Genomic DNA, 23,845 nt, shown 5'->3' on the forward strand with positions numbered 1-23,845 from the left:
AAGACAGCCCCTTCTCCTCAGTCTCCCAGCACTCATCCACAAAGGACCAGATAATACTGCCGCTCTGGAAGGCCTTGCAGCATCTATGGACCCTGGCCCATAAATGCTGCCCTTTCTTCCAGCCCTATCATCACCCATTGACCACCAAGACTAGACAATGCAACCGCTTCTCCCAGTGACCATGGGCCCAGGACCAGATAATGCAGCCCCTTCTTCCCGTCCTCACCCCATCCTTGAACCCAGCCCTTACAGCACCCATGCAGCCAGGCCCAGACAATGCAGGCCCTCCTCCCAGCCCTTCAGCACCCATTCACCCAGGCCCAGACATTGGAGCCCCTACCACCAGCCCTCACAACACTCATGGACTCAGGCCCAAACAATGCAACCGCTTCTCCCAGTAGCTTTCTGGGCCCTCGCAGTGACCATGGACCCAGGACAATGAAATGCAGCCCCTTCTCCCAGTCCTCACCGCATCCATGCCGCCAGGGCTAGACAATGCAGGCCCTTCTCCCAGCTCCTGTACCAACCATGGACCGAGGCCGAGACAATGCAGCCCCATCTCCCTGCCCTCAGCATCCATGGGCTATCCCTGAGCATGCATCCCGTTCTCCTAGCCCACACAATACCCATGGACCCAGGCCCAGCCAAGACAGCCCCTTCTCCTCAGCCTCCCAGCACTCATCCACAAAGGCCCAATTAGTACTGCCGCTCTGGAAGGCCTTGCAGCATCTATGGACCCTGGCCCATAAATGCTGCCCTTTCTTCCAGCCCTATCATCACCCATTGACCACCAAGATTAGACAATGCAACCGTTTCTCCAAGTGACCATGGGCCCAGGACCAGACAATGCAGCCCCTTCTTCCCATCCTCACCCCATCCTAGAGCCAGGCCCAGCCAAGGCAGCCCCTTTTCCCAGCTCCTGCACCTACCATGGACTCAGGCTCAGACAATGCAGCTGCTTCTCCCAGCTTCTTCTCCCTTTCCTCACATCACCCATGGACCCAGGGCCTGACAATGTAGCCGACTCTCCAAGTACACACAGCATCCATGGACCCAGGCCCACACAATGCAGCCCCATCTCCCAGCCTTACAGCATCCATGGGCTAGGCCCTGAGCATGCATCCCGTTCTCCTAGCCCACACAACACCCATGGACCCAGGCCCAGCCAAGACAGCCCCTTCTCCTCAGCCTCCCAGCACCCATCCACAAAGGACCAGATAATACTGCCGCTCTGGAAGGCCTTGCAGCATCTATGGACCCTGGCCCATAAATGCTGCCCTTTCTTCCAGCCCTATCATCACCCATTGACCACCAAGACTAGACAATGCAACCGCTTCTCCCAGTGACCATGGGCCCAGGACCAGATAATGCAGCCCCTTCTTCCCGTCCTCACCCCATCCTTGAACCCAGCCCTTACAGCACCCATGCAGCCAGGCCCAGACAACACAGCCCCCTTTCCCAGCCCTTGCTGGACTTATGGACCCTCACCCAGACCACGCCTTTCCTTCTCCCAGGGCTCACAGCACCCATTCACCCAGGCCCAGACATTGGAGCCCCTACCACCAGCCCTCACAACACTCATGGACTCAGGCCCAAACAATGCAACCGCTTCTCCCAGTACCTTTCTGGGCCCTCGCAGCATCCATGGACCCAGGCCCAGATGGTGTAGCCCCTTCTCCCAGTCTTCAACGCATCCTTGAGCCCAGGCCCCGACAATGCAGGCCATTCTCCCAGCCCATACAGCACCCATGCAGCTAGGACCAGACAATATAGTGTGGGGAGCGGGGCGCTGAAGCCACTCCCAGGACCCAGGAATAGGAATGGCTGTGGCAGGGTGGCGGCTGGCCCAGGGCCAAGAGGCGGGGTTGGTCTCGCCAGCAGGTATACAGGAAGTCATAGGGACAGGCTGATGCCCTTGCTGCGATCATGTCATTGCTACTGGCCTATCAGGTAGCGCAAGGGGACCCATGGGGAGAAGTGATTGGTGGAGAACGGTATAAAAGCGGCCGCTAAAAGCTAAGGAGAGGGACGACAAGGACAAAGACGGGCAGAAGAACGACGGACGGAACCGGAAGAACGGGGCGGCAGAGAGGAAAAGAGGGGCTGAGATCTTCGGGTGGAAAAGCTAAGGCTTATGGGGAGGAAAAGCAGCAGAGAGAGGGCTAGAGAAGCAGGGAGAAAAGCTAGACCCACGGAGATAAAGGCAGCGGAGAGAAGGGTATAAACGCAGCCACTTTGGGTAATAAGGGGTCTGGTTGCGGTTCCGGCGTTTCCAAGACCCTCCAGAGTGTGCCTTGTCGTTAGTGTCGCTGCTGGTGGGTGACAATATAGCCCATTCTGCCTGCCCTCATAGCACCCAGGGACCCAGGCCAGGACAATGCAGGCCCTTCTCCCAGCTCCTGCACCAACCATGGACCCAGGCCCAGACAATGCAGCCCCTTCTCACAGCCCGTATAGCACCCATGCCGCCAGGACTAGACAATGTAGGCCCTTCTCCCAGCTTCTCCCTTTCCTCACATCACCCATGGACCGAGGGCTTGAGACTGTAGCCGAGTCTAAGTCCACATATCACCCATGGACCCAGGCTCAGACAATGCAGGCCCTTCTCCCAGCTCCTGCACAAACCATGGACCCAGGCTCAGACAATGCAGGCCCTTCTCCCAGCTTCTCCCTTTCCTCACGTCACCCATGGACCCAGGGCCTGACAATGTAGCCGACTCTCCAAGTACACACAGCATCCATGGACCCAGGCCCACAAAATGCAGCCCCATCTCCCAGCCTTACAGCATCCATGGGCTAGGCCCCGAGCATGCATCCCGTTCTCCTAGCCCACACAACACCCATGGACCCAGGCCCAGCCAAGACAGCCCCTTCTCCCCAGCCTCCCAGCACCCATCCACAAAGGCCCAGTTAGTACTGCCGCTCTGGAAGGCCTTGCAGCATCTATGGACCCTGGCCCATAAATGCTGCCCTTTCTTCCAGCCCTATCATCACCCATTGACCACCAAGACTAGACAATGCAACCGCTTCTCCCAGTGACCATGGGCCCAGGACCAGATAATGCAGCCCCTTCTTCCCGTCCTCACCCCATCCTTGAACCCAGCCCTTACAGCACCCATGCAGCCAGGCCCAGACAATGCAGGCCCTCCTCCCAGCCCTTCAGCACCCATGGACCTAGGCCCAGACAACACAGCCCCCTTTCCCAGCCCTTGCTGGACTTATGGACCCTCACCCAGACCACGCCTTTCCTTCTCCCAGGGCTCACAGCACCCATTCACCCAGGCCCAGACATTGGAGCCCCTACCACCAGCACTCACAAGACTCATGGACCCAGGCCCAAACAATGCAACCGCTTCTCCCAGTACCTTTCTGGGCCCTCGCAGCATCCATAGACCCAGGCCCAGATGATGTAGCCCCTTCTCCCAGTCCTCACCGCATCCTTGAGCCCAGGCCCAGACAATGCAGGCCCTTCGCCCAGCCCATACAGCCCCCATGCAGCTAGGACCAGACAATATAGTTTGGGGAGCGGGGCGCTGAAGCCACTCCCAGGACCCAGGAATAGGAATGGCTGTGGCAGGGTGGCAGCTGGCCCAGGGCCAAGAGGCGGGGTTGGTCTCGCCAGCAGGTACACAGGAAGTCATAGGGACAGGCTGATGCCCTTGCTGCGATCATGTCATTGCTACTGGCCTATCAGGTAGCGCATGCGGACCCACAGGGAGAAGTGATTGGTGGAGAACGGTATAAAAGCGGCCGCTAAAAGCTAAGGAGAGGGACGACAAGGACAAAGACGGGCAGAAGAACGACGGACGGAACCGGAAGAACGGGGCGGCAGAGAGGAAAAGAGGGGCTGAGATCTTCGGGTGGAAAAGCTAAGGCGTATGGGGAGGAAAAGCAGCAGAGAGAGGGCTAGAGAAGCAGGGAGGAAAGCTAGACCCACGGAGATAAAGGCAGCGGAGAGAAGGGTATAAACGCAGCCACTTTGGGTAATAAGGGGTCCGGTTGTGGTTCCGGCGTTTCCAAGACCCTCTAGAGTGTGCCTTGTCGTTAGTGTCGCTGCTGGTGGGTGACAATATAGCCCATTCTGCCTGCCCTCATAGCACCCAGGGACCCAGGCCAGGACAATGCAGGCCCTTCTCCCAACCTTACAGCATCCATGGGCTAGCCCCTGAGCATGTGTCCCGTTCTCCTAAACCACACAATACCCATGGACCCAGGCCCAGCCAAGTCAGCCACTTCTCAGCCTCCCAGCACCCATCCACAAAGGCCCAGAAATACTGCCACTCTGGAAGGCCTTGCAGCATCTATGGACCCAGGCCCATTAAATGCAGCTCCTTCTCACAGCCCGTACAGCACCCATGCCGCCAGGGCTAGACAATGTAGGCCCTTCTCCCAGCCCTTGCAGCACAAGTGGACCCAGGCTCAAACAATGCAGCTGCATCTCCGAGCTTCTCCCTTTCCTCACATCACCCATGGACCCAGGGATTGAGACTGTAGTCGAATCTAAGTCCACATATCAACCATGGACCCAGGCCCACAAAATGCAGCCCCATCTCCCAGCCTTACAGCATCCATGGGCTAGGACCTGAGCATGCATCCCGTTCTCCTAGCCCACACAACACCCATGGACCCAGGCCCAGCCAAGACAGCCCCTTCTCCCCAGCCTCCCAGCACCCATCCACAAAGGCCCAGAAAATACTGCCACTCTGGAAGGCCTTGCAGCATCTATGGACCCAGGCCCATTAAATGCAGCCCCTTCTCACAGCCCGTACAGCACCCATGCCGCCAGGGCTAGACAATGTAGGCCCTTCTCCCAGCCCTCAAAGCACAAGTGGACCCAGGCTCAGACAATGCAGGCCCTTCTCCCAGCTTCTCCCTTTCCTCACATCACCCATGGACCCAGGGCTTGAGACTGTAGCCGAGTCTAAGTCCACATATCACCCATGGACCCAGGCTCAGACAATGCAGACCCTTCTCCCAGCTTTTTCTCCGTTTCATCACATCACCCATGGACCCAGGGCCTGAGAATGTAGCCGAGTCTAAGTACACACAGCATCCATGGACCCAGGCTCACACAATGCAGCCCCATCTCCCAGCCTTACAGCAACCATGGACCCAGGAGAAGACAATGCAGCCCCTTCCACCCGTCCTCACCCCATCCTTGAGCCCAGCCCTCACAGCACCCAGGGACCCAGGCTCAGACAATGCAGTCCCTTCTCCCAGACCTTATAGCACCCATGCAGCCAGGCCCAGACAATGCAGGCCCTTCTCCCTGTGACCATGGGCCTAAGAACAGATAATGCAGTCCCTTCTTCCCATCCTCACCCCATCCTAGAGCCAGGCCCCGATAAGGCAGTCCCTTCTCCCAGCCCTTACAGCATCCATGCATCCAGGCTCTGATAATGCAGCCCCTTCTCAAAGCCCGTACAGCATCCATGCCGCCAGGGTTAGACAATACAGCCCCCTTTCCCAGCCCTTGCTGGACTTATGGACCCTCACCCAGACCACGCCTTTCCTTCTCCCAGGGCTCACAGCACCCATTCACCAGGGCCAAACATTGGAGCCCCTACCAAAAGGCCCTCACAACACTCATGGACCCAGGCCCAAACAATGCAACCGCTTCTCCCAGTAGCTTTCTGGGCCCTTGCAGCATCCATGGACCCAGGCTCACACAATGCAGCCCCATCTCCCAGCCTTGCAGCAACCATGGACCCAGGACAAGATAATGCAGCCCCTTCCTCCCGTCCTCACCCCATCCTTGAGCCCAGCCCTTACAGCACCCAGGGACCCAGGCGCAGACAATGCAGGCCCTTCTCCCAGCTTCTTCTCCCTTTCCTCACATCACCCATGGACCCAGGGCCTGACAATGTAGCCGACTCTCCAAGTACACACAGCATCCATGGACCCGGGCCACACAATGCAGCCCCATCTCCCAGCCTTACAGCATCCATGGGCTAGGCCCTGAGCATGCATCCCATTCTCCTAGCCCACACAACACCCATGGACCCAGGCCCAGCCAAGACAGCCCCTTCTCCCCAGCCTCCCAGCACCCATCCACAAAGGCCCAGTTAGTACTGCCGCTCTGGAAGGCCTTGCAGCATCTATGGACCCTGGCCCATAAATGCTGCCCTTTCTTCCAGCTGTATCATCACCCATTGACCACCAAGACTAGACAATGCAACCGCTTCTCCCAGTGACCATGGGCCCAGGACCAGATAATGCAGCCCCTTCTTCCCGTCCTCACCCCATCCTTGAACCCAGCCCTTACAGCACCCATGCAGCCAGGCCCAGACAATGCAGGCCCTCCTCCCAGCCCTTCAGCACCCATGGACCTAGCCCCAACAACACAGCCCCCTTTCCCAGCCCTTGCTGGACTTATGGACCCTCACCCAGACCACGCCTTTCCTTCTCCCAGGGCTCACAGCACCCATTCACCAGGGCCAAACATTGGAGCCCCTACCACCAGCCCTCACAACACTCATGGACTCCGGCCCAAACAATGCAACCGCTTCTCCCAGTAGCTTTCTGGGCCCTCGCAGTGACCATGGACCCAGGACAATGAAATGCAGCCCCTTCTCCCAGTCCTCACCTCATCTTTGAGCCCAGGCCCTGACAATGCAGCCCCTTCTCCGAGCCCTTACAGCATCCATGCAGCCAGGCCCCGATAATGCAGCCCCTTCTCACAGCTTTTTCTCCCTTTCCTCACATCACCCATGGACCCAGGGCCTGACAATGTAGCCGACTCTCCAAGTACACACAGCATCCATGGACCCAGGCCCACACAATGCAGCCCCATCTCCCAGCCTTACATCATCCATGGGCTAGGCCCTGAGCATGCATCCCGTTCTCCTAGCCCACACAACACCCATGGACCCAGGCCCAGCCAAGACAGCCGCTTCTCCCCAGCCTCCCAGCACCCATCCACAAAGGCCCAGTTAGTACTGCCGCTCTGGAAGGCCTTGCAGCATCTATGGACCCTGGCCCATAAATGCTGCCCTTTCTTCCAGCCCTATCATCACCCATTGACCACCAAGTTTAGACAATGCAACCGCTTCTCCCAGTGACCATGAACCCAGGCCCAGATGATGTAGCCCCTTCTCCCAGTCCTCACCGCATCCTTGAGCCCAGGCCCAGACAATGCAGGCCCTCCGCCCAGCCCTTCAGCACCCATGCAGCTAGGACCAGACAATATAGTGTGGGGAGCGGGGCGCTGAAGCCACTCCCAGAACCCAGGAATAGGAATGGCTGTGGCAGGGTGGCAGCTGGCCCAGGGACAGGAGGCGGGGTTGGTCTCGCCAGCAGGTACACAGGAAGTCATAGGGATAGGCTGATGCCCTTGCTGCGATTATGTCATTGCTACTGGCCTATCAGGTAGCGCATGCGGACCCACAGGGAGAAGTGATTGGTGGAGAACGGTATAAAAGCGGCCGCTAAAAGCTAAGGAGAGGGACGACAAGGACAAAGACGGGCAGAAGAACGACGGACGGAACCGGAAGAACGGGGCGGCAGAGAGGAAAAGAGGGGCTGAGGTCTTCGGGTGGAAAAGCTAAGGCTTATGGGGAGGAAAAGCAGCAGAGAGAGGGCTAGAGAAGCAGGGAGAAAAGCTAGACCCACGGAGATAAAGGCAGCGGAGAGAAGGGTATAAACGCAGCCACTTTGGGTAATAAGGGGTCCGGTTGTGGTTCCGGCGTTTCCAAGACCCTCCAGAGTGTGCCTTGTCGTTAGTGTCGCTGCTGGTGGGTGACAATATAGCCCATTCTGCCTGCCCTCATAGCACCCAGGGACCCAGGCCAGGACAATGCAGACCCTTCTCCCAGCTTCTCCCTTTCCTCACATCACCCATGGACCCAGGGCCTGACAATGTAGCCGAGTCTAAGTTCACACAGCATCCATGGACCCAGGCTCACACAATGCAGCCCCATCTCCCAGCCTTGAAGCAACCATGGACCCAGGACCAGATAATGCAGCCTCTTCCTCCCGTCCTCATCCTATCCTTGAGCCCAGCCCTTACAGCACCCATGCATCCAGGCTCTGATAATGCAGCCCCTTCTCAAAGCCCGTACAGCATCCATGCCGCCAGGGTTAGACAATACAGCCCCCTTTCCCAGCCCTTGCTGGACTTATGGACCCTCATCTACACCACGCCTTTCCTTCTCCCTGGGCTCACAGCACCCATTCACCCAGGCCCAACATTGGAGCCCCTACCACCAGCCCTCACAACACTCATGCACTCAGGCCCAAACAATGCAACCGCTTCTCCCAGTAGCTTTCTGGGCCCTCGCAGCATCCATGGACGCAGGCCCAGATGATGTATCCCCTTCTCCCAGTCCTCCCCTCATCCATGCAGCCAGGCCAGATAATGCAGCCCCTTCTCCCAGCTTTTCCCTTTCCTCACATCACCCATGGACCCCTGCCCTGAGAATGTAGCCGAGTCTAAGTTCACATCACCCATGGACCCAGGCAAACACAATGCAGCCCCATCTCCCAGCCTTGAAGCAACCATGGACCCAGGACCAGATAATGCAACCCTTTCCTCCCGTCCTCACCCCATCCTTGAGCCCAGCCCTTACAGCACCCAGGGACCCAGGCCCAGACAAGACAGCCCCTTCTCCTCAGTCTCCCAGCACCCATCCACAAAGGATCAGATAATACTGCTGCTCTGGAAGGCCTTGCAGCATCTATGGACCCTGGCCCATAAATGCTGCCCTTTCTTCCAGCCCTATCATCACCCATTGACCACCAAGCCTAGATAATGCAACCGCTTCTCCCAGTGACCATGGGTCCAGGACCAGATAATGCAGCCCCTTCCTCCCGTCCTCACCCCATCCTTGAGCTCAGCCCTTGCAGCACCCATGCAGCCAGGCCCAGACAATGTAGGCCCTCCTCCCAGCCCTTCAGCACCCATGGACCTAGCCCCAACAACACAGCCCCCTTTCCCAGCCCTTGCTGGACTTATGGACCCCCACCCAGACCACGCCTTTCCTTCTCCCAGGGCTCACAGCACCCATTCACCAGGGCCAAACATTGGAGCCCCTACCAAAAGGCCCTCACAACACTCATGGACCCAGGCCCAAACAATGCAACCGCTTCTCCCAGTACCTTTCTGGGCCCTCGCAGTGACCATGGACCCAGGCTCAGACAATGCAGCTGCTTCTCCCAGCTTCTCCCTTTCCTCACATCACCCATGGACCCAGGGCTTGAGACTGTAGCCGAGTCTAAGTCCACATATCACCCATGGACCCAGGCTCAGACAATGCGGACCCTTCTCCCAGCTTTTTCTCCATTTCCGCACATCACCCATGGACCCAGGGCCTGAGAATGTAGCCGAGTCTAAGTTCACACAGCATCCATGGACCCAGGCAAACACAATGCAGCCCCATCTCCCAGCCTTGAAGCAACCATGGACCCAGGACCAGATAATGCAGCCCCTTCCTCCCGTCCTCACCCCATCCTTGAGCCCAGCCCTTATAGCACCCATGCAGCCAGGCCCAGACAATGCAGGCCCTTCTCCCTGTGACCATGGGCCTAAGAACAGATAATGCAGTCCCTTCTTCCCATCCTCACCACATCCTAGAGCCAGGCCCCGATAAGGCAGCCCCTTCTCCCAGCCCTTACAGCATCCATGCATCCAGGCTCTGATAATGCAGCCCCTTCTCAAAGCCCGTACAGCATCCATGCCGCCAGGGTTAGACAATACAGCCCCCTTTCCCAGCCCTTGCTGGACTTATGGACCCTCACCCAGACCACGCCTTTCCTTCTCCCAGGGCTCGTAGCACCCATTCACCCAGACCCAACATTGGAGCCCCTACCACCAGCCCTCACAACGCTCATGGACTCAGGCACAAAGAATGCAACCGATTCTCCCAGTACCTTTCTGGGCCCTCGCAGCATCCATGGACCCAGGCTCAGATGATATAGCCCCTTCTCCCAGTCCTCACCGCATCAATGCAGCCAGGCCCAGCCAAGACAGCCCCTTCTCCCAGCCCTTACAGCACCCATGCCGCCAGGCCCAGACAATGCAGGCCCTTCTCCCAGCTCCTGCACAAACCATGGACCCAGGCTCAGACAATGCAGCTGCTTCTCCCAGCTTCTTCTCCCTTTCCTCACATCACCCATGGACCCAGGGCCTGACAATGTAGCCGACTCTCCAAGTACACACAGCATCCATGGACCCGGGCCACACAATGCAGCCCCATCTCCCAGCCTTACAGCATCCATGGGCTAGTCCCTGAGAATGCATCCCGTTCTCCTAGCCCACACAACACCCATGGACCCAGGCCCAGCCAAGACAGCCCCTTCTCCCCAGCCTCCCAGCACCCATCCACAAAGGCCCAGTTAGTACTGCCGCTCTGGAAGGCCTTGCAGCATCTATGGACCCTGGCCCATAAATGCTGCCCTTTCTTCCAGCTCTATCATCACCCATTGACCACCAAGACTAGACAATGCAACCGCTTCTCCCAGTGACCATGGGCCCAGGACCAGATAATGCAGCCCCTTCTTCCCGTCCTCACCCCATCCTTGAACCCAGCCCTTACAGCACCCATGCAGCCAGGCCCAGACAATGCAGGCCCTCCTCCCAGCCCTTCAGCACCCATGGACCTAGCCCCAACAACACAGCCCCCTTTCCCAGCCCTTGCTGGACTTATGGACCCTCACCCAGACCACGCCTTTCCTTCTCCCAGGGCTCACAGCACCCATTCACCCAGGCCCAGACATTGGAGCCCCTACCACCAGCCCTCACAACACTCATGGACCCAGGCCCAAACAATGCAACCGCTTCTCCCAGTACCTTTCTGGGCCCTCGCAGTGACCATGGACCTAGGCCCAAACAATACAGCCCCCTTTCCCAGGCCTTGCTGGACTTATGGTCCCTCACCCAGACCACGCCTTTTCTTCTCCCAGACCCTTCTCCCACGGCTCGTAGGACCTATTTACTCAGGCCCAGATAATTTAGTTCCTTTTACTTTTCCTCATAGGCTGCAGGGACCCAGGCCCAGACAGTTCAGCCCCTTCTTACATCGCCCAGAACTCCCATGTACTCAGGCCGGAACAATGTTACCACCTCTCTCAGCCTCTTTCTCATTGTCACAGCTCTGTGGCCCCTGGTGTAGACAATGTAGCCCCTTCTCCCAGTCCTCACAATGCTCACAAACTCAGGCCCAAAGCATACAACCACTTCTCCCCTCCTTTTTCAGCACTCACAGCAACAATCCCCCTAGAACCAGTACTGTAGACCCTTCTCCCAGTCCTTGCAGCACCCATGCTCTTAGGAGCAGATAATTAGACACTTGTATCTGCCCTCACAGCACAAGTGGATCTAGGCCCACACAGTGCAGCCCCTTCTCCCAGCCCATGTAGTACCCATAGACCCAGGCCCAAACCATGTATCCCCTTTTCCCAGCCCATGTAGCACCCATAGACCCTGGCCCAAACCATGTAGCCCCTTCTCCCAGCCCATGTAGCACCCATAGACCCAGGCCCAAACCATGTAGCCCCTTCTCCAAGTCCTTGCAGCAGCTCTGTTCCCAGTCAGACATTTCAGCCCCTTCTTCTAGCCCCTTCTCCCAGCACTCACAGCACCCATGGACCCAGGCCCAGACAATGTGTTCCCTTCTCTCAGTGCTCACAGTACCTCAGCCCCCGGTCCAGACAATTCAGGCCCTTTTACCAGCCTCACAGCACCCATGGGTCTGGGCTCAGACTCTTTTCCCCGTAATCTAGCGTGCATTGTCCTCAGAGGACTGCGGCGAAGCCTGGCCTAGGAGGCAGAATTTGGGCTGCAGTCAGCACGTGTCTTGCCGCGAGTGCACCTTTTATGGTTCCCAGGAAGATCTTTTACCCCTGTTAACCCCAGGCACCTGAAATCCCACCACTCTGTTAACCCCCGGCACCTGTAATCCCACTACCCCTGTTAACCCCCGGCACCTGTAATCCCACCACCTCTGTTAACCCCAGGCACCTGTATTCCCAGCACCTCTGTTAACCCCAGGCACCTGTATTCCCAGCACCTCTGCTAACCCCAGGCACTTGAAATCCCAGCACTTCTGTTAACCCCAGGCACCTGAAATCCCAGCACTTCTGTTAACCCCAGGCACCTGTAATCCCACTGCAGGTTTTGAAGCTCATGCTGTAACTCTTCCTTCAATCCCATCAGGCTGGTTTATGTTTTGAAGCCTTTCTTCCTCCGGTACATGGGAGAGTGGTAGATTCCCCTCTGCTCCCTTCAGAATGACAAGCTCAGAGAACAGTAGAGGAAATAAAAGTCGCGCAAGATTAAGACACACACCCAGCGGTCATGTCCTGGACGCTAAGCCTTCCTTCTTCCCTTTGCTGACAAGCCCCACTCTGTTCACTCATGAGTTACATCACCATGCAAGATGTTCACTGATGTTTTGGTGACAGATGGGAAGTTCAGTGTCAGTGGCTACAAGAAACATGGCTCTGCCCTCAGGCAGCCCACATCCCTTCTAAGAAGACAGAAGCTGGAAAACCATGACCATGGCAGATGGTGTTCTGGTCATGTTCCGGAAGGCAGGCGGCAGCTGAATCTGCGAAGGTGAAAGCCAAGATCCTGCACATGGAAAGGGTCACTGGGATAAAAACGGGAGCATCAGAGGGGTTTTGGAGCAGGTTTTTAGAGACTGCACAAAATCAGGGGAGGCTCTGGCCACGAGAAGGGTTCTTTGCTTACACTGCCGCTGGGAGAAGCCAGCTGCATGGGGCTGGGCGCTGTGATGATGGAGAACGCTGGGGAGGCGACGGCTCCTGAACGTGGTGGATTGCTCTCACTGTGTTGCAATCCCCTCCTGCCTAGAAGAAAATGACTTAGAACAGGTTCTGAAATTCCAGCCAAGCTGCGTTTGCTTGGGAGGGGCTTCTGTTCTCCTGGACGACCCTTGGGGTGTCCCAGCTGGCGTGTTCTGGCCAGACACAGGGCCCTAAGGCTCACTGCAGCTCCTCAGCCCAGCCTCAACTTCCCAGTCACCCATGGGACCCTATGCTTCGTATCTCCGCACGCACAACCTCGCACTCCCCACTCCTTGCCCTACACTCCTCTCTTTTCTGCAAAGTACAGGATTCTACCCACAACTCCAAGAAAAGCCACCCTGCTCCCTGCCACAAGACGCCTGATGATCTCTCACCAGGAGGGCCAGACTGCCTCACCTGCAGGGGCCAAGAGCCCAGGGAAGTATGGCTCATTCTATGACTTTACAAAACTCGAAAAAGGGACTGGATTGAAGGCACACCTCTGAGAGCAATTATGGCCAACTCTGCCCTGGAGAAAGTTCTTTTCCAGACAAGTGACTGCAGCCCTGACCAGGAGTAGCAGAGAAAACCTGTGGGGCAGGTTAAGTGCAGGAATGTAGAGCATAAGTGTGTCTTCAGAAGGAGTCCGGCTCCTCTGCAGTTTGCCGGGTAGAGAAGGCACTGTCAGGAGGGCACGGTGACCAAGCCGCACCATCCAGACAGCCTGCAGGGCCTATGTGCCATCGGACAGCCTGCTGTGACTAGGCTGGGTACGAGGACCCCAGAGCTTATCCAGAGGAGTAAGCTGCAGTAGGAAGAGACACAATGTAAGATCTGGTGTCAACATCCTCCACCGTAGGCTGGCCAGCCTAGGCAGGGAAGCCGGCAGGACGCAGTTCCTTCTGACATTACGGAGGCTTAAGTCACTTGGTGAGGCATGGCAAACCAACACGGTATGCTTCCTTCTTTTTATTTTTTTAAAATATTTCATTTAAAAGACAAACCTGAGAGGGCCTCCCTAAGAGGCCATTGAACTTGAACTGGACAAGTGGGATGCTGGACTCTGTATGGTGTAAACTTTTAATTAGGGAATCTCAACGGAACTTGAGCTTTGGTTATGCATCAAGGTGAAGGAATTCATGATGGGGGAAGGGTTTGGGGTGAAGGGGGGGGAATCCCAGTACCTATGAAATTGTGTCATGTAATGCAATGTAATTAATGAATAAATAAATATTAAAAAAAAATAAAATAAAAGACAGAGTTACAGAGAAAGGAGACACAGAGAGATCCTCCATCTGCCAGTTCACTCCCCAAATGACCACAATGGCCAGAGCTGGGCAGGTCAGAAGCCAGGAGCTTTTAGGCCTCCCAAGTTGGTGCAGCGGACCAAGGACTTGGACCATCCCCAGCTGCTTTCCCAGGTGCATTGATAGGGAGCAGCATTAGAACTGGGGCAGCTGGGAAGCCCTCTGGCACTCCCATGGCACTGTAGGTGGAGGTGTAGCTTGAGACACCACAGTGCCAGTCCCAGCTTCCTTCTTTTCCCTGTTTCATGGGGAAAAAAGTTCCCCTAGATCTCTGTCCATTGCCTGGGGCCTGGAGGCAGAAGTTTGCTGACAGTAGCTACCAGCAGCACTGAGCACTGGAGGGCATAGGCACAGAATCCCACCCTCTGATGGGAGTTTCCTTGGCATTTCCACAGCAGGGCATTTGCATACATCTAACAAATACATGCTCTGTGAGGAAATTACACTGAAATATTGGTATAAACATGTACTCCCAAGTCTGTGGTGCCTCATTTGTCAGGCACAAAAAAGCATTGGGACTGTTCTCCAGATTCGGCTTTGCATTTTGTTTTTCCCACTGCAATATCACAGTGGGTATATCCCAGGCTTGGAAAGCACAGGTGTTCCTGGCAGGCTTTCTCTGTGAAGCCCAGGTCTCCCTTCATTCATTGATTTGATGGCTATTTCCTAAGTACCTGCTGGTGGTCAGATGCCATGCGCTGTGCTCTGCCTGGGAAGTTCGGTGGTGAGCAGGGCTCATGCTGTAGGCTTCCCGAATGCTTTTCAAGCTGAATTCAGGATTCCTGAGGTACCACCTTGGCCTGTCCCTCTGCCATCCCGATAACAAAGTGTGTGTCCACCTGTGGCTCCTCCACCCAGCATGGATTGTCCCTACTTTAAGAGGTCAACAGAACCTTCAAGTGGGCTTTGTTCCCCCTGCCCATCGTCCTGCTGGATGCTTCAGGGAGACAAGCTATGCAGGGAAAGTACACTGGGGGAGTTTCTGAGGAAGTCTGAGGCGTGTTCTCAGAGACTTCCTTGAGCACAGGTGTTCCTGATCCACACCACAATCTGACTGCTGATGCCGCTCAGCGGTGAATGGCTGGCCTAAGGGCCTAGGAAGTGACCCGCTGCACTCTGCTCAAGAGAGCTGTTGGTGACCACCACCTGTCGGTGACCAACACAGACAGTCTCGAGGGGAATCTGAAGGTGATAAAAGACGAGAGTGAGGAAGAGAGAAAGCTGCAGCGGTGTCAGAGACAAACCAAGAGCAGGGAGGAGACAGAAGACACCAAGAAGATGGATTCGTGAACTTGGGTTTCTGTAAGCAGCAGCCTGCCACATCACCAATATATCGAAGAGAAACACCAAAGAGATGGTGTAGCAGGCTTAGCAGTGTGGCACTGGAGATGCTAACGTTCACAAACCCCACGTCTATGCTAGTGCGTCTGTTCAGCTGCCTTTGCCATACTTTGTGTAGCCCAGTGACAGGCCCTGTCACCTGAGGGTGACTGCAATGTTTGTAATGTCCAACATAGGAGAGTAGAATGGACATGAAAGCCCACCACCCACGAAAGCCCACCTCCCACGAAAGCCCACCTCCCACGAAAGCCAGTGCTCCTCTAGCCCTGGAGTCGACAGTTACTTATTTATTTTTTGAAAATGCACTGATCAGAGAGCGAGAGAGTGTGTCTCCAGCTGCCTGGACTGGTTAGATGTGGGCGCATCTGGGAGTGGGAAGCTGGTCCAGGTTTTCCATGCCAGTGGCAGAAACCCAACCGCTTGAGAGCCATCACTGCCACGCACCATGGTATGCATTACCCAGAAGCTGGGAGAGGAGCCAGAGGCTCTTTGGAACCCAAGAACTCTCACATGGGACACAGGTGTCTCAAGTGCTACACTAACATTTTAGAAACTCCTTAAAGCAGAGGCCGCATCGGTCCCCTCTGCCTATGTGTGCTGGCTTGTAAGGAACATAATGCTCTTCCCAGGCATGGACCAATGATGTAAAAATGTGAAGCGCATCAGCTGGCTTCAGCACCCTCGGATCCAGTGAAGAGACTTTCTGGCGATTTCTTCTATGCCCTGGGGGATAACCACTGTTGATCACAAATGTGGAGAGGTTTGAGGAAGGGAGTGCTGGACCAGCCGGGCATGTGATAACAGACAAGTTACCTCTGACATTCTCAGACATATGTAAGGCTGATGTATCCTAGCAATTGTGTGAATAAGCAAGCCACACCCATCTCCTGCAGCCTGACTTTAAGAACTCCCCTAGTTCTGCGGGATGATGATGTGAGAACAAGGCCAGCACCTTTCACTGTACAGTCTTAGCTGCCTTCATGCGTGGAGCTGTGAAAACCAAGCCCACCTTGCCAGCCAGGCTTGCAAACTGGCTTCACGTCCACCTGCACCAGTGTGTCCTGCGCAGCTGGCTTCTGTCCACAGTCGTAAGCGGTCACCAGGATCTCATACTGGCGCTGCTTGTCGTAGCTCAGCTTCTCGGTGTTCCTGATGTTGCCTGAGGATCAGGAATGCCCAGTTATTTTAGGTCAAGTTAGGTACATGGCAATGTCTTCAACATCCCCTCTGCACCCCACCAACCTTCATAAGAATGCGAGGACTCTCCTTGTGAGATGAGGGCACACCTCCACCTGCTTGGACTTTGCTGGTGGACATTAGTCCTGCTGTATGACGGGGCTGTGGGGGAATCCCATGGCTTGGGCGTTAAGTAACAAGTTTGTCAGTAACCTCCAGCCCAAAGTTCACCCCTGGGTGTCCCCCATGGAGGAAACAGAAAGCTCACCATGCACAAAATTTATGGGGGAAAAAGATGGAGTTAAGAATACATCCTGACACACTTTTTTTTTAGCATCCAGGCTTGTCACCAGGCATGTTCATTGCCTCTTCTCACATTATTTTGCTACCAAATAGGAAGCAAAATCAATAGGAAAACATGTGACCTCCCTTCTGGAAGCAAAGCAGAATAATGAATTCCTTGCCCTAAAGAAGGAGGTATTTTTCTTCTTTAAGCGAGACCATTTTTTTTTCACAAGCTAATGTGTGCCTTCCTTTCTGTAGGTTTTATATTATCACTCAGAAATAAACATGTGATAATTAATGAGTAAAATCTTAGTGACTGCCTTTGCTGAAATAAATTTTGGGTCCAAAGAAATAATAAAGATCAAAAGTTCAATGAACACTTTTATGTTTTTAATTCCAATACATTAAAGCCTTCCTTTGCTGAGAATAATTTCATTTCAGCTTTTCTCTTCCTTTACAGTGGCGCTGACAGAAAATTAAAATTCAAATGATACCATCTTTTACCTGAAGTGATATAAAGAAAATGGAAATGAGACAAATAAACAAACATGGAATGATTGACTTTGGTGTCTTCATAGTCCCACAAGACAAAAGGAAAATCACCTGAATGATTTTCATCTCAACGGATGTTTATACGTAACAACATGAAGACAAGAAAGTGTGAAAAACTAGAGAACCCAAATAATACTCGGGATATGGACGGCGTTGATCCAACAATCAGCCCATACCAGTGGAAGAGTGGTCATCAGGGGCCCATGAGCAGGTGCATTTGAGGACAGACATGGCAGTAGCTTTTCCTCCATCTGGGAGTCAGAGGGCAGGGGTGGTTGCAGAATCCCCCCTGGATGCCAAAACCTGAGACTGCTCCAATCCCTTACAGGAACCGCCACAGCACGTACATCTACCTGATGCAATCCCCCCGTGTCTGTCAGACCATCTCCAGGTCCTTACTACACGAAACGCAATGAAAATGCTCTCACGTACACAGTGCATATACTGCTATTTGGGAAATAAACTCAGGGCAGAATCACTGTTTTCCCAAATATTTTCCTTTTCTTTTTTTTGTTCAAAGGCTGTGTGATGATGATCATCAGAAAGGCAGGGTGACAGAGAAGGGGAGTGACAACACAGAGAGATCTTTGTACTGGTTCATTCTCCAAATAAACATAAAATCCAGGGCTGTGCCAGGCCAGAGCCAGGAGCCGGGGCCAGGGCTGTGCCAGGCCAGAGCCAGGAGCCAGGAATTCCAAGTATTTGGGTCCTTGTGTGATGCTTTCCCAGGCATGTAGGCAAGAGATTGGATCATAGTGACTGGCCCAGATTCGAACCAGCAGCTCATCTGCTGTGTCCCAGCGGCAGCCCCGAGATGTTTCCCATCCTGGCTGGTTGGGCCTGCGGAGGGGAACCCATGGACAGGGAGGGCTGATGCTATCTGTCAGCACAAGGTGTGGGTAATGAGGGCTGAGGATGGTGAGGGAGGACTAGGAAGCCGCTGAGAAGGAGAACACTCCTTTCCGCTTGCAGCTCCGCACTGGGTCCACGGACTGAAGGCAGACTTCAGCTTAGCAAAGTCAGTCCCCAATCTCCGAATGGAAACAGATTTGATGTGTTTCTGGCTTTGTAGATGGTGTTCAAATCTCATTTCCCTATAAATATTGGCCTCAGTGTTGCTTCTGAGGGCTTTCCCTGGCATGCAATGGTTCTGTTGTGGGCTGGAAAGGCTTCCCACAGCTCCGGTTAACACACTCGTGTGGGCTGGAAAGGCTTCCCACAGCTCCGGTTAACACACTCGTGTGGCTGTGGTCAGTACAAGGAAGAAGGCTGTTCAACCTTGAGAAGTGTGTTTCCACAACAACAAATTGAATTTGGACAGATTTCTTTTTTGCTTTCTTTCTTTAAAGTTAAATGGCTCCCAAAAATACAGCTCCTGAAAAAGCAAGGCTCAGGGTTTACAATGTGACTCTCATGTGGACCAAACACTACAGATTGTGGTAGAAAAATAAACACTTCAGCTGAATTCTTGGCTGAGTTTGTTAGAGCTCCATTTTTGTGACAAGTCCTAATGAAACTGTCTAAAGAACTATTTCCCTTCACCACCACCTGCAATTTCATGCGTGTGAAAATGGGGTCCGAAGCTCAGAATTTGTGACCAAAGAGAAAGTACGCTCTTGTGACCAATTGGTGCACTGATGGTGGAAGTAGGATCATATTTGGCTAAGACTCATTTTCAAAAACTCGTGAAAGCTCAGGAAAAGTTACTCAGGATGCGTGGTTACAACGTGTGTGTGTGCACGCGCGTGCACGTGTGTGTGTGTGTGTGTGTGTGTGTGTGTGGGCCCAACGTGATAGCCTAGCGCCTAAAGTCCTCGCCAGGATCCTATATGAGCTCCAGTTCATGTCCCGGCTGCTCCACTTCCCATCCAGCTCCCTGCTTGTGGCCTGGGAAAGCAGGTGACAATGGCCCAAAGCCTTGAGACCCTGCACCATGTGGAAGACCCAGAAGAAGCTCCTGGCTCCTGGATTCAGATTGTCTCAGCTCAGGCTGTTGTGGCGACTGGAGGAGTGAGCCAGTAGGCAGAAGATTTTCTGTTTCTTCTTTTCTCTGTAAATTTGCCTTTCCAGTTAAAAAATAAATCTTTAAAAAAATTCACGTGTTTAAAAATATTACTTATATGTAAGAACTATAGAAAGAGGAAAAAGAAGAGAGAGAACGAAGAAATTGAGACAGAGAAAGAGAGAGATCTTCCATTCACTGGTTCAGTCTGCAAGTATGGCCAGGGACAGGCCGGGTTGAAACCAGGAGCCAGAGGCTCCATCTGGACCCCCAGTGGGGGGTCAAGCTCTTGAGCCATCAGTCACTACATCTCCCAAGCCATTAGCACGGAGCTGGATGGGAAGCAAAGCCGCCGGCCACGCCGCACTATGTCAACAGGGCCGCCCCTACAACTGTGGTTTTTCCCTTGCACGTTTGGCCGAGTTTTCATGACCATGTTTTCTCAGAAGACCAGAGCTCATAGTTAACCAAGATAAGTTCTGGGCCATGAGATCATTTCTCCATTTCCAAATAAACTTAGAAAGCTCACCTTGGAAAGGATCAGTGCGTATCTTACATGCCAACGTAGGTATTTAAAACTGAGAGAGCAGGAGATGAGTGCACTGCCTGGCACTCTCCTTCTGGCAGCTGAAGCTGAAATAGCCCTTCTAGAAAGTTCCTTTGCAATACATACCAGTTGCTTTGAAATTGCTTATTCCTTTTGGGCAATGCACTTCATCAGGAAATGCATTCCAGAGAAATGACAGAACCGCAGGCATGTTGCAGAGATGTTCATCTACGTCTTACTTACACGTCAAAGACTGATGGGAAGGGAAGGGTGAAGTATCTATGAAGAAGATGGAATGCTGCTCAGCAGAAAGAGTGCTGCTTACCAAGGGCTTCAAGGCATGAGGAACCACACAGAGAGAACGTGAAGTGAGGAGGGTGTGAGCCCATTCTGTGCGCAAACTTCCAGGAGAGCTCTGGCAATGCGGAAACCTGCTGGTGGGTCACAGGTCACCGGTGTCACCCAAACCTTCCACGTTTCCACCTCTCCCACACAGGGCGTGCACTGATCTGTGACTCAGATGTGAAAACAGCACTTCCCTTGACCTTCAGCTCAAGGTAACTGTGGGGCACACTCCACTGAGAAGCCTCGTGGCCTGTGAAGGCAACCTTCACACGGACAGGGTCCAGGTGACGCTCAGAGACCACCATACCGTCGGAATGCTAGCAGGTGTCACTGTGCCGTCACAGGCAGGGTCCAGGGGAGTCTGAGAGACCACCACACTGTTGGAATGCTAGCAGGTGTCACTGTGCCGTCACAGGCAGGGTCCAGGGGAGTCTGAGAGACCACCACACTGTTGGAATGCTAGCAGGTGTCACTGTGCCGTCACAGGCAGGGTCCAGGGGAGTCTGAGAGACCACCACACTGTTGGAATGCTAGCAGGTGTCACTGTGCCGTCACAGACAGGGTCCAGGGGAGTCTGAGAGACCACCACACTGTTGGAATGCTAGCAGGTGTCACTGTGCCGTCACAGACAGGGTCCAGGGGAGTCTGAGAGACCACCACACCGTCGGAAAGCTAGCAGGTGTCACTGTGCCGTCACAGACAGGGTCCAGGGGAGTCTGAGAGACCACCACACCGTTGGAATGCTAGCAGGTGTCACTGTGCCGTCACAGGCAGGGTCCAGGGGAGTCTGAGAGACCACCACACTGTTGGAATGCTAGCAGGTGTCACTGTGCCGTCACAGGCAGGGTCCAGGGGAGTCTGAGAGACCACCACACTGTTGGAATGCTAGCAGGTGTCACTGTGCCGTCACAGACAGGGTCCAGGGGAGTCTGAGAGACCACCACACTGTTGGAATGCTAGCAGGTGTCACTGTGCCGTCACAGACAGGGTCCAGGGGAGTCTGAGAGACCACCACACCGTCGGAATACTAGCAGGTGTCACTGTGCCGTCACAGACAGGGTCCAGGGGAGTCTGAGAGACCACCACACCGTTGGAATGCTAGCAGGTGTCACTGTGCCGTCACAGACAGGGTCCAGGTGAGTCTGAGAGACCACCACACCGTCGGAAAGCTAGCAGGTGTCACTGTGGTGTCAACAGATCTGCTGCCCGTCTGCCCTCATTCCCAACGTGGCTGAGTGGTCGGCTTGTGCTGGGTGCTCTAAGGAGTGTGTGAGTTCATGTGAAAATCACATCACAAAGGTACAATGTTTCATTTCCTTGTTACTGAGAGAAGGTTGCAGTAACTTGCTAAAGACCACACAAATACTGCCCCTGAGTACAGCAGTCTGTATGTCCTAGGCTGACTGAGCTCTCACCCTTCTGTCCAGAAGTCTCCCCATTAAGTTACATTTTGTATTTATTCCTGCTTCTTTGGTCTCCTGGCACCTTGCACCTTTGATGGCTTGTTCTATTGTATATTGATGTGTTCTAACTCATTTTCTCTGTGGCTACTCTATCCCTTGTTAAAAAATAGTCATCTTTGGGCCTGGTGCTGTAGCCTAGTGGACAAAGTCCTCTCCTTGCACATGCCGGGATTCCATAAGGGTTCCAGTTTGTATTCCGGTGGTCCCACTTCCCATCCAGCTCCCTGCTTATGGCCTGAAAAGGCAGTCGAGGATGGCTCAAAGCCTTGGGACCCTGCACCGCATGAATGACCTGGAGGAAGGTCCTGACTCCTGGCTTCAGATTGGCGCAACTCCGGCCATTCATTGTTTGGAAGATCTTCCTCTCGGCCTCTCCTCTCTGTGTATCTGACCTTCCAATAAAATAAAATAAATAAATCTTTAAAAAAATAGTCACCTTCTATGATTGTACTGTCCTCTATTTCTTCCTTCAAGTCTTTAAGTCCTTGCCTTGTATTTTCAGGTGTTGAGTACATGCATATTTAAAACCGTCCCAATCTCCTGATGAATTGGCTCCTTTGTTATTAAGAAGTGCCTTTTGTCTCACGCTTTAGCTTGTTGCTTCAAATCTATTTTATGTGATTATGTTAGCTACCCTTGCTCTCTTGATTTCCACCCCTTCCCTTACAGTGTATGTGTGCTCTGAAGGATCACGCGAGTCTTTAAGACACGTCATGTAGCTGGATCTGTCTCAGGGCGATGCTGCTTTTACCAGCTGTTAGCTCACCGTCTTGGGGACCCTTTGTCCCCTGCTTTCTCGCACGCCGCCTTGCTGTGTGACAACACCGCCTGTCCTGCTTAGATTATCTCGTATTTATCATCCGACTGTCTACTGCAGGTTTTGCTTTGTGGTTACATGACGCTTACATAACATATCTTACCGTCACACCGGCCTAACTTACGCTAAAGGCAACTCAAAGCACACGTAAGTTTTTGTATTTTTATTCTTCCTTGTATTTTATATCTTGGATGGCATGGTGCATAAGCCCGCGGGAGGGCACTGTAGATTGGGGTTAGGGTTAGGCATTTTGGTTATATCCTTTTTTAATATTTTCATCTGTTAACCTTTAAATTAATTATAAGTGGCTAACATACAATCGATGCAGTATTATTCTCAGTGTGACTATGTGCTTCCTTTTAATAATAACTGTTCCTCTCTCAAGTCTATGTTACTAACTCTCATCTATCGGTTTCATCTTAGGGAATTCCTTTTAGCGTTTCTTGTAATTCAGCTCTAATGGTGATAAGCTCCCTGAGCTGGTGTTTCTGGGACCGTTTCCACATCTTTTTCATTTTAAGCACTGTGCCAGGCACATATTCTTGCTTGCCTGTTCTTTCCAGCACTGTTAACGTGTTACCCATTCTTTCCCGGCTTGCAGAGCTTCTGCTGAGAATTCCATTGACAGGCTTCTTGATATTCTTTTGTAAATAATGGGCTTCTTATTTCTTTCTGTGTTGATTTTTGAGTTTATGATAATATATCTTGCTGGAATATTCTATTGGTTGAATCTGATTGGAGGTATTTGAGTTTTGTGCACCTGAATGTCCATCTATCTTTCCAAATATGGGGGCTTTCAGCCATATTCTTTAACTGAACATCCTGATCCTGTCACTCTCTCATCTCCACCTAAATATGCAGAGAGCAACTGTTAGCTTGCCTGATGCTAGGTTCATAGCCCGAGACACTTTCTATTCACCATCTTTCTTTTCTCTCTCTGCACAGCTGCGTGCGTCCTCTGTTTGGAGTTCCTTAACCTGCGTGCTGCTGAGACTCCACTGCACTTGTCGCTGCAGCGTCTTCAGCTTCAAACTTTCTGCTTTGTTTTCCCACGTGGATTCTTTGTGTTAAACTTATAATTTCCTTGCATTATTTATTGTTAATTTTCAAAAAAAGATTTATTTTATTTTTATTGGAAACACAGATATACAGAGGAGAAGAAAAAGAGAGGAAGATCTTCCATCCGCTGATTCACTCCCCCAAGCAGCCACAATGGCCAGAGCTGAGTTGATCCAAAGCCAGGAGCCTCTCCTCGGTCTCCCACGT

General features: G+C 53.4%; 1 protein-coding gene across 1 annotated transcript in view; it reads right to left on the reverse strand.

Moving 5' to 3' along the window:
• Positions 1 to 23,845, reverse strand: part of CLSTN2 (calsyntenin 2) — a 435,481-nt gene that overhangs the window by 83,909 nt on the left and 327,727 nt on the right. The window contains exon 5 of the mRNA XM_004588347.2: positions 16,402 to 16,551. Within this exon, the coding sequence (XP_004588404.2) occupies positions 16,402 to 16,551 (150 nt within the window). The remainder of the gene's footprint in view (positions 1 to 16,401; positions 16,552 to 23,845) is intronic.

Source organism: Ochotona princeps, chromosome 30, assembly GCF_030435755.1.
Source record: "Ochotona princeps isolate mOchPri1 chromosome 30, mOchPri1.hap1, whole genome shotgun sequence".
NCBI lineage: Eukaryota > Metazoa > Chordata > Mammalia > Lagomorpha > Ochotonidae > Ochotona > Ochotona princeps.